The sequence below is a fragment of the Perca flavescens genome, chromosome 7 (genome assembly GCF_004354835.1).
Source record: "Perca flavescens isolate YP-PL-M2 chromosome 7, PFLA_1.0, whole genome shotgun sequence".
Classification (NCBI taxonomy): domain Eukaryota; kingdom Metazoa; phylum Chordata; class Actinopteri; order Perciformes; family Percidae; genus Perca; species Perca flavescens.
The window spans coordinates 20,924,393-20,935,504 of record NC_041337.1 but is presented as its reverse complement, the minus strand read 5'-3'; the positions used below and the strand labels follow the sequence as shown (position 1 = coordinate 20,935,504).

At 40.9% G+C, this 11,112-nt stretch overlaps 2 protein-coding genes across 11 annotated transcripts; one reads left to right on the top strand and one right to left on the bottom strand.

Moving 5' to 3' along the window:
• Nucleotides 1-114: 114 nt before the first annotated feature.
• Nucleotides 115-2,487, bottom strand: ngrn (neugrin, neurite outgrowth associated). The gene is made up of 3 exons (XM_028581876.1): nucleotides 1,314-2,487; nucleotides 1,101-1,211; nucleotides 115-999 (listed from the first exon to the last, which is right to left on the bottom strand). The coding sequence occupies exons 1-3, from the start codon at nucleotides 1,556-1,558 to the stop codon at nucleotides 411-413; spliced, it is 945 nt and encodes a 314-aa protein (XP_028437677.1). The 5' UTR covers nucleotides 1,559-2,487; the 3' UTR covers nucleotides 115-410.
• nfyal (nuclear transcription factor Y, alpha, like) lies at nucleotides 2,377-10,752 on the top strand. Of its 10 annotated transcripts, none has more exons than XM_028581868.1 (10): nucleotides 2,377-2,558; nucleotides 3,372-3,473; nucleotides 3,680-3,766; nucleotides 4,711-4,857; nucleotides 5,600-5,731; nucleotides 5,829-5,931; nucleotides 6,044-6,213; nucleotides 8,628-8,801; nucleotides 9,356-9,466; nucleotides 9,694-10,748. In XM_028581868.1, exons 2-10 carry the CDS (start codon nucleotides 3,393-3,395, stop codon nucleotides 9,757-9,759), a joined length of 1,071 nt encoding a protein of 356 aa, XP_028437669.1. In that variant the 5' UTR covers nucleotides 2,377-2,558; nucleotides 3,372-3,392; the 3' UTR covers nucleotides 9,760-10,748. The 10 variants fall into 10 exon arrangements, with proteins under 10 accessions (XP_028437669.1, XP_028437671.1, XP_028437668.1 ...); XM_028581870.1 differs by having other exon boundaries at nucleotides 2,379-2,558; nucleotides 6,044-6,195; XM_028581867.1 differs by having other exon boundaries at nucleotides 2,380-2,558; nucleotides 3,680-3,763; nucleotides 9,353-9,466.
• Nucleotides 10,753-11,112: the final 360 nt, after the last annotated feature.

Below are 11,112 nucleotides of genomic sequence, written 5' to 3'. Positions count from 1 at the left end.
TTGCATTAAGTGAAGGTAACACATTTCTCTTAGTTTTAAAACTGCTGTAAAAATGAATAAATTGTGATGGTTCTGTAAATATACAAGGTTACATCTTTGTATCTGCTATGTTTCTTCTGTATATTTGAGGCAATTTTCTTTGGGTTTGCAAATAAATTAATGTTCCTTTATTTTTGTTACCCGATTCATATTTTACAGCACTGTAAAAAAAAAAAAAAAAAAAAAATTGTTTACAAAAAGGGATCAGTTACCAAAACACATTATGGTTGTAGGATTGCTGCTGCAAGCAGGTTGAGATACTATTTAACTAAAGTTTCATTTGTGTCAGTAATAATCTGTTCAGAAAGTCACGGTGTTATAACAACCTGAACATCACACAGGGTTAGCCAACAGTTCAACACAGCAAGTCTTTAGATTCTATACAAAAAGTTGCCCTCTGCATCAAAGAAGTCATTCCCAACTTGCACAACAGGATAAGGCTTTTCCATTTCCATAAACTCTTCAAGTTCTTCGTCTGTCAACAGCCGTCCATCCCAGCTCTCCTCGTCCTCTTTTTCCTCCTCTGTAGGATTTGTGTTATAAGTGCTGTCCTCTTCTTTTGACCTTGTCACATGGACCTCTTCACTAATACCAGCTCTGAAGTGTGTGGGCAGAAGAGTAACGGGGGCAGAACTCTGAGCCAGTAATCCAGAGCCTTCCTCTCGAAGCATCAAAGTCTTGTCAGCCACACGCACCACTGCACCTTCACTACTTCCAGATAGGAGCATGGCTGGGGTGTGGTTACCAGGCAGCTTCAGCCCGGCCTCCCTTGTCCCAACACCTGCAGGCAGCACCCGCTGACCCTGTCCAGCCATTACTTTGGCATCCTGCTGGACTTTTCTATCAGGAGCGGGGACAAACTTGCTCCTGAGGACTCTTAGGATGACATCAGGGGTGACAGAGTAGCCCTCAGCCAGACGATCTACTGTCCACTCATCTGGCTGCTCTTGCTTCAGATATCTGAAAAGTAACAATTTAAGCCTCAATTATGCAATTATCTTTAAGACAGGAAAAGCTATTTCATGGGTGAGTGGTTAAATTGAGATAACAAAGCTTTTTACCTAATCTGCTTAATAGCATCCCAGGTAAGCTTCCTCTGCGGAGCTCCTGGTGTAGTCATCTGCCTTCTCAGTATATGATATTTCACTTTCTTCTGCCCCTTTCTTGCCTCACTGAAAAACATGGAAGGTGGCTTATTTTTACATAGATTGTAAAGACAGCACACACAAAGCATTGTACATTATTGTATACACTAGAATAATGTTGACTCTTACTCAACCAAGGCCTGGAGCTTATCTTCTACCTCCTCTGTATCCTTCAGTCCAAGTTCATCATCAGGCATTTCATCGCTGTATCTTGGAGTACTGTTTGATACTCTGTCTCTGTGCACATGGCTCTGTCCCATTCGTGCATTGCTGGCTCCTCTGCTTGCAAATCGACAGATGTTAGAAACTGAGGGCATCAATGACAGATCACCAAGCCTGGAGAAGAGGGCGAGGACTTGCAGAGATCGGGCCATGCTCAAAGTGTGCCCTCTCTTTTTGAGCCTATATCGTGAACTTCTTTTGCCAAAGAGGAAGTTCACACGCAGTCAGACACAAGTTACCGGGCATTGACGCACGTGCAATAGTCAAACTGTTTACTGACAGACCTTGCTCAGACCCTGCTTGTTATGCTCACTGCTCGCTAAGCCTAACTCAATTTCTGAAACTCGTGGATGTACTTCCGCAAACATGATTCATAGACGGTGCAGTTTTCCTAGGATGGCGAAGGTATATCCCGCATTCATGTCACTCCCTGTATGTATCTTCCGGTAATCTCAAGTAATTCCCCCTTTATGGTTTGCTTTTGTTGTTTTTTGCTTACATAATTCTTTCTTGTACATTGACAACATTTGTATTGTATCTACTCATGTGTATTCTATTTCCCCTACGAGAGTGTTTTATGCTTTTTCTTTTCTTTTGTCAAAAATAAAAAAATAAAAGAAGGCATGTCCGGCTATACTCTGAGTAAGCAGGCAACGAGTACTAGCCAATCACTGGGAGAGTAGGGTGGGCCATGCCTTCGCCATCCTAGGAAAATGTTTGGCGTGCGATCCAAGTTTAGTCATGGATGTATACTGCCCACTATCGGTATGGAGGTGCAGTTCTTTGCTAAGTGGACCTGAACGGAACAAAGAGGCGCAATAAGTATCGCCCATTACACGATTTAACGGCTACTTGTGTCATTTAATTTCCAAATAATGCGAGAAATAGACCTATAGAAGGAATAACATATCCCAAGGGAGCTGTCATATAAAAATATATATACCAAAATGGCGACATCTGCCGGGCGCCAAGGGCTCTGCGACATTCTAAACCGTATTATGCAACCTACTCTTGTCCCTGTGTCACGCAGCTGCGCACCTCCTCAAAGGCGCCGTTGTTTCATTTGCGCCATTTTGTCCGCTCACTTTGTTGATTGGGCTTTAGCGAGCTGTACTAGAGCCAATCAGAGGGAAACCGGACAGCGAAGATACGGTAAGGGAGACCCGATTGAAGGCATTGGTAGTTGTCAGCACGGATTGGTTTGCCATGGACCAACCAAATTACTAACCCAGCTAAATGCAAAAAAAATCGAATGGCAGTTTGATTTCGACCGCTGCGTCCCAGGCTGCAAAAACCTCCTTGTTGTTGGCTCTTTGTGAGGAAACAGGATTTCTGGTGGTCGACACGCCTTAGCCAACGTTAGCAAAAATATCGAATCTCAAACAAAGGGGTGGTTGATAACGCCAACGTATTCCTATCAGTAAAAGCTGCCTAGCAAATTATCACCAGCTAAGTTAACGTTAATGTCATAATGAACAATCCACCTAAAGACAAACGTTAGCTATTTATCTGTTAACTAACCTCCCTTAACTGTATATGCTTTCTAGCATTTGTCACGCTTTTTAGCTAGCTATCTGACGCTAGCCTTGTTAGCTTCCACGACAATATCCTCTTTGAAACCTTCCCTGTAGAAAACACACCGTTAAAGCTAGCAAGAAGCTGGCTTATGTCACCCAGTGTAGGTTTCATATATCACCTCTACATTTCAGACATTTGACATATAGCTAGCTAATGACATACGTTTTCCTGATGAGTTAAGATGAAGGGCCGCTGGCAGCTAACGTTAGATATCAGTTGGAAATACATTGGGCTTTTTTAATGAATGATTCAGAAGGTTGTGGGCTAATACACTTTAAAAAACACATGGCTAACAATCATATATTATATATATATATATATATATATATATATATATATATATATATATATATATATATATAATCTGTGTCTTTCTTTTGTCTCTAGAGAGTGTTGTGACAATAAGCTATGGAGCAGTACACAACTGCCACCACTACTACTGGGGAGCAGATAGTTGTGCAGACTTCCAATGGACAGATCCAACAGCAGGTAAACTCAGGATTTACTCAAAATTTTGGTTTTGAGGTAGAAAAAAGTCTGGCATGCATAGGCATACCATCAACAATTAAACCCTCTGCTATAAGATCACAGGTAACATTTACCCCAGCGCTCCAGTGGAATCCAGATCCAATATATTTCCTGATAATTACTTGTCTGAGACTGTATTGTCCTGTATTATCCTGCCTTGCCTGCAGACACAGGGCACAGTGACGGCTGTGCAGTTGCAAACAGAAGCACCAGTGGTGACGGCCTCAGGCCAGCAGGTGCAGACACTCCAGGTAGTGGTGTCACCGCCGCCGCCCTGTGTCAGAGTCACGACAGTGTTACAGCCTTCGAGTTTGCATGCTACAACCAGGGCTGTTTTTCATGACCCAGCTGTGTGCTGTTTGGTTCATCCTCCCTCCCCAGCATGTCTTACAGCTTCCTGAACTGCATGTTCCTCAGCACAGTGTAAAATGTGTCAGCCTCAGGTTTCTGCTTGTGTTCTAATGACTACTGTTGTCTCTTGCTTGTAAAAGCAAATTATGCAAGTTGGACATTGTTCTTCCCAATGTGGATGAAAGCGATTTGAAAAAAGTGTCTTGTGGATGTGTTTTGCAGTTAGCAGAAGCACCAGCATTCATAGTCATTACTGGCTGTCCCGTCTCATCATCTAGCTATATTTTTGTTATTGCTACTAGTTGCGAAATGGCAGTGGATTCCTTTCCTCTGGTATTTCTGCCTATGGTACAACTGCTGCCACAGGCTTTCAGTTGTCCATTGTGGTCACTCACTTAATTAATTATTGGATGCCAATTGGACCATCTGTACTTGTCAAGTTGCATATGTGAATGCCAATTATCTTGATGTTGTCATCTTGTCTAATCCTGTGCTTTTAAGCAAATCAAGTCGAACTGAACTTCATGTAACCTTTTAGTTCAGCAGCAGTATACAAAACCACTGAATATGGAGGTTTTCTATTTTGCAATTGAAGCCTAACTTCATGACACAAAATGTTGGGAATATACTGTATATATAGGCTACAGTTTGGGCTTACTATGGAACTGGATGGTTTCATGTTTGTATATCCCAAAACAGAAATTATTCAAATCATCAAACGTTTTTTATCCATGATGTGGTATCCTGGATGTTCCTGATTTGACATCATTTGCTTGCAGTCTTGTGAGTGACACGTAAGTGATGTAACACTACCACACTGCTAACAGCTTTCTGTATCTCTCTGTAGGTCCAGGGACAGCCTCTGATGGTCCAGGTGAGTGGTGGGCAGCTCATCACATCATCAGGGCAACCCATAATGGTGCAGGCCATGTCGGGGGGTCAGGGTCAAACCATTATGCAGGTCCCTGTATCTGGAGCCCAGGGGTTACAGCAGGTAAGAGATAAGCCTCTGTTACTAGATTAAGATTCAAATTGTACAACATTATCTTGTACATGTCACTGTTGACAAATGCTTCTCTACAAGGTTGTCTAATTTAAAGTGCCAAAAAAAAGTTCCAATACCATTTTGTCCTTCCCAATACTGATTCTGATACCAGATTGTCCATAATAATCTTGTGATTAATCACAAATAAATCTCACACTTATCTTACTTTATCTGTTCTAAATGCACTTTAAAATGGATATTTATCAAAATGTTAATGCTCTTATTAACATGGGAGCGGACAATTATGCTTGCTTTTTCACTTCGCACTTTTACGATTCAATTCCAATTCACAAGGTCCCGATTTAATTTTCCATTTGATATCAGTTAGGTTATGGAAATTTCAGTTAAAATACAAATTTTTCCTGGATATTAAAAACTCTTTTTATAATATAATATATAATATTTTCTATAATGCACCAGGTTAATGTTGACATTAAGAATTGACCTTCCCCGTCTGCGTCTGAATTTCCCACTGTCGGTCAAAATAATGTGCTGTGACCCTGAGGTAACTCAGCAGTGCTGAGTTGCTTCCTGATTTCCGAAACTACAGAGCGGCCCGGGGCCAAAATCATTAATCACGTTCCAAAAAATGTGTGCCGTGAATTTTCTGTTACTGTTATCGGTATCGGAACAACACTAATGTAAATGAGACAAGACTGGCACGTTCCTGAATCTGTGTGTGGTACCGTAGATCCAGCTGGTGCAGCCGGGTCAGATACAGCTGCAGGGCGGTCAGACTCTCCAGCTCCAGGGCCAGCAGGGTCAGCCCCAACAGATCATCATCCAGCAGCCCCAGACAGCCATCACTGCTGGACAGAACCAGGTGTTAAATTGTGATCAGTTCATTGGCACATCCATTTACTCAAATTATTATTAATATGTTTACTGAGTGTCTTTTCTCCTTACTTGTGGACCCACAGGGGCAGCAGATCAGCGTGCAGGGCCAACAGGTGGCACAGACAGCTGACGGACAGACTATTGTATACCAGCCCGTCAATGCAGATGGTACCATCCTGCAGCAGGGTAAACAACATTTTTTACCTATCTTTTCTGTTTGCTTCCTTGCTTTGTAGATTTTATAAACGTGAGCACTGTTGAGTTGTCATTTTGAACTGTGATGATAATCTGTTTACAGGAATGATCACAATTCCAGCTGCCAGCCTGGCAGGCGCCCAGATTGTACAGGCAGGGGGTGCCAACACCAACACTACGAACAGCGGCCAAGGCACTGTGACCGTGACCCTGCCCGTCTCCGGCAACATGGTCAATGCAGGTGGAATGGTCATGGTAAGACCCTGTACAGAGGTATCGAGCATCTTATTACCTTTCTTTTTTTTATATAAATCTAGACTCACACGGTGTGGTGGAGGTCACTTAAAGCAACATTGCTTAACATTGGGATTGTTTGCGATTTGGCCCCCCCCTGTTTCTGAGTGTAATTCACTTAATACACAGCTGACATAAATATGGACAGCTAGGGCAGGACGATATACATTGTCAATGATTTAAAAATGGCTATCATATAAATGTTTTTAAATCCTAAAATTTTATTGCAATGTCCAGAAAAAACAGTGGCTGAACTGAAAATATGTTAAATCGTGAAATTTATTGTTATCATGATATAAGATACCCTATATCGGGATAGAATATTTTGGCTCTTATCTTTGCCTCTGCCATGATGTGCATATAGGCTGCTAAATCCAGATCCGTTCTGGCTCCGGCACCACTTTAAGCTCCAGCGGTCCAAAGCTCCGGTACTAGCTGCGTAAACATCATCACCTCCCCGGCGCTCGGAGCTCTCAGTCGTGGCAAGCAAGGTGAACTGAGCTAACTAGCTGATGGCAGCTACGTTAGCAGCAGTTAGCATTACTTTAGCAACAAGTAGGCTAAAGCTTTCTGTTCTTCAGGAAACTTTGTAAATCACAGAGAGTCAAGGCAAGCAACCAGGGGTCATCATAGGAAAAAACAGAAAACATTTTCCTTTATAAAATATGATCCAGTTTCACTAAAACCAGTGTTAAGTGTCAAAAAAAGCATTATGCACTTCTACCCGGAGAGCGTACCTACTCACCAAAGTAACATTAGGGTTGGGTACCGTTTGGATTTTTACAATTCCGAACCGGTACTTTTAAAACGATTCCGATTCCTAAACCGATTCTTGAAAAACTGAAAAATGACAGCAAAGAAAGGCTCTTTTATGGAGTTTTTATTTAATTGAAAATTATTTAAATTTAACAATATATTAACGTTTTTAAGTACTTAAAGATATAATAAGTAAACTTAAGTCACCTAACACATAACTACCATAATTTAACAAATAACAGTTACACTATTAACAAGTAACAACAAAATAATGTAATAATTGTAATAAATGTAATGTAATGTAATAATGTTGTTGAGTTGGTATGCCAACCAGCTTCAAACTTTAGCAGTTCTTTTGCAGAAAAATTACCATATTTTCCTTCTCTGGCAAGATATGACACCTCTCCTGACTTATGGCATGTCCTGCACAGGAGAAAACTATCTCAGATGGTGTCCAATCCAATAGACCTGTACACACAGGTATGAGTTTGATAGGGCAGACAATTTGGGGAGGCTGTCTCGCTTCCCCCACCACCAGGCTACAGAGTTGGCAGAGCAAGCTTAATATATTTACACGTGCAGTGAATGGTTAATATGCTTTTATGGCCGTTTTGGTGAGCCCAGAGGGGAAATATGGCAGCGGGCACGTGCGCCACTCGGCAGAAAAGGGAGAAAGAAGAAAAGAAGAAAAAAAAAGTCTGCCGCTGTCCGGAGCGACAGAGGGAAAATATTTCAGTCGGAACTGAAATTTGTGTCCTATTCCGGTCTGAATACTACCGTTTGCATAGGAACCGGTTCCATAGTTGAACCGGGTTTCGGTACCCAACCCTAAGTAACATAGTTACAGTCGTTCCGGGCTCAGAGTGGGAATTACAGAGGAACCATTCTCCCTATTACAAGTCAGTGTAGCATCAAAGTGATTGTGAACTGTTATTTTAAGGTAAAGTAGTTGTGCAATGTTGCTTTGAGAGCACCAAATTCAGTGTTTCAATCGATAATTTTTGTGCGAATCATAACTACCTTTTTAATCCATTGTGAAACTAGAAATGTGGTGTAGTAATGTATTTTTATTTTAGTGGAATCATATTGTGACGATAATGAATACATTAATTATTTGCTGGTACTTAATTCTGTTGTCTGAATTGGTCAATTTGATTGAAAAGCTTATGAAATTAACATTAAATATAACTGTAACAGGAAAAATATTTTGTTTAGTTTTTTGTTCAGTTTGTTAAACCATGCCATTAAATTCAGTGAATATTACTGTTAATTTAAAGCCCCTAACGCTCTTTGTCAACCCACGTAGGTATTTTCACTTATTTTGCCTGAAATGGATGGGCGTTTACAGACTATGCTTGATTGACATCTCCCTCACCTCTGCTGCACTTGTTAGGACGGGACAACTCGCACCTTTTTATGATTCTTATTAGTTCAGGATATTTGGTGACCTCATGCAATTCCCAGCATAACTCCACCCAGTGTCAGCCTGTAGAAAAGGTCTATAACTAAGGAATGACTGAAAGCACCTGTATTTGCACAGTAACTACTTGTTTGTGTCAGCATGCCGATATACATGTATGCTTTCCACGGCAGAGGCTCAAAACACTGTGTCCTGTTTGTGTCTCTCCCTCTATCAGATGGTGCCTGGAGGTGGCGCAGTTCCCACAATGCAGCGTATTCCCCTGCCAGGGGCTGAGATGCTCGAGGAGGAACCTCTGTATGTCAATGCCAAACAGTACCACCGCATCCTGAAGCGTAGACAGGCCCGGGCCAAGCTGGAGGCTGAGGGCAAGATCCCCAAGGAAAGGAGGGTAAGACGACAGCGCTCATTACCTTACACCACACAAACATTGAAGTTCTCTTTCTCACGACCTGCTAAATGCAAGTGTACATGTTTTAAGCCCTTGTTCCTTTCTTCACCAGCTACTCATTTATTTTGTCTATCTACCATGTCATACTGGGCTCATTCTGGATATCATCTTGTGCTGTAAAAATGGCAGTCCATGATTTTATTTTGGGGTTTTGGTGAGAGCCAAAATGAAGAGTGGACAGCTGCATGAAGCTGGGATTGACTCTAGCCCCCTGCGACCCTGTTTATAGATAATGGCAATAAAAAATCATATTTCACTGGGGCCCCTGTGCGCCCCATGTACTAAGGCTCAGTCCTTACCGCAGCGGCCTGGGTTCGAGTCCAACCCGCTGCCCTTTCCTGCATGTCATTCCCCACTCTCTCTCCCCTTTCCTGTCTTCACCTGTCCTATTAAATAAAGGCCAAAAATGCACAAAAAAACAAAACTGGCACAATGTAATTACAATGTCAAACTGGTCATGACCCAATACTATACATACACTTTCACTCTAGCAGAAATACCTACACGAGTCTCGCCACCGTCACGCTATGCAGCGCAAGCGAGGAGATGGTGGACGTTTCTTTTCACCTAAGGACAAGGAGGAAATGGCTTTGGCTCTGGCACAGGTAAGAAGCTGTGTGCAAAAAATAAAACCTCAGCACTCGGTAATGAAAAATATATACTGACTCAAGCCTGTAAATGTTTATAAATTGTCAGCTAAGCATATTATTATTTTTTTTTTATTTGTATCGAATATAGTTGTCACTTTGTTTGAATAGGTGATTTCTCATTTTGGGATGAAACCCATCATCATTTATTATGGTGATCTAACTGATCCTTCCTCTTCTTCCAGCAACAGCAGGAGGTAGCCCAGGCAGCGGCAGATGAGACGGTGGCTCAGATGATCCGAGTCTCATAGCACTTCTGTCTGTGAATTCTACCCCGAGACTCTTCACCCCAGCTAACCTGATCTGCCACACCTTCTTCTCTGACTTTTACTCCCTCCTGCCCTGCCATCATAAAGTACACCAAACCAAACCACAGCACCGCAACTGGGTTTCTTCTGTTATCTCTCCTCTCCTATACTGGTCTTCCAGGGAGCTGACCATGTGGATGCTGAGTCTGTGGACTTTACTGGTCTTCTCTGGAATGGAGGATGCTTATACCCTCAGCTTATCTGGTTAAGCGTTGGTGACCAGCTTTTAATTTTCACAATTATTTGTTTAGACAATAATGAAGCATGGTGTTATGGGTTACCAGGACTAGTCACTCAGAGCAATTATCAGCTGTGAAGCCATGTCAGACCCTGGTCTGTTAAAAAGATGAGAATGTGTCACCAGTGGATACTTGTTGCTTTAAAAATGTTTTGTAAATGGTACAGATATTTTTTTTTTTTTTTTTTTCAGAGACACTCATGATGCATTGGTGTCATATCTTTTATGTGATGCCCTGTATTTTGTCATTTCATTTTTTTCAACCCATGTACTGTGGGGGATGGACTCAGCTTCATAAGTCCAACCTGTGTCCACTGAGCAAAAACTGAAATGTGTACTGTAGCTAATGTGAAGATATTGTACAGAAATTCTTTTCTTCCCCAGTGTGTATTGGATGTACTTACTAATTTGCCCAATTCTGTGGATGCATTTTATACAATTTTGTGTTTACACATAGTGTTTGTAGGCAAAAAATGACTCGATGTTTCATCACATTACAAATTCTATCCATGTAGTTAATTCTTCATTGGTCAGTCCAACTAAGTGTTCTGTTTTTTCAATGTAGATAATAGATTTTTTTTTTTTTTACCCATCAGATGCAGTTCTGCAATGTTATTATTTTATTATTTTTTTTATAATGGGAAAAAGATTGGACATTCATGAAACCTATGTCAATTAAATTTTATTAAGTGACTCAAGGTTGTTAGTCTTTTCATCATTCATTCAAGATATCTCATTAGTCCTAGCCATTGGGAATTGTACTTAATTCTTAAAAGGCTTTTGAGTAGTTTAATCAATAACAATGTATCTTTTTTTCTAAATTGATCAGTTTGTATGTAAAATCTTAAAGTACCTATTAACTATAGCTGTCACTAATTAAAAAAAAGTTTACCCTTGAAATATAGTGGGATAGAAGTATGAAGTAGCATCAAATGGAAATTCATGAGTAACTTACAAGTACTTCAAAATGGTTCTTAAGTACAGTACTATTACAGTTTTACATTAATTATTATTTTTTTTAATTTATTTTCGATATGTAACGAAAATAGTATGGTTTT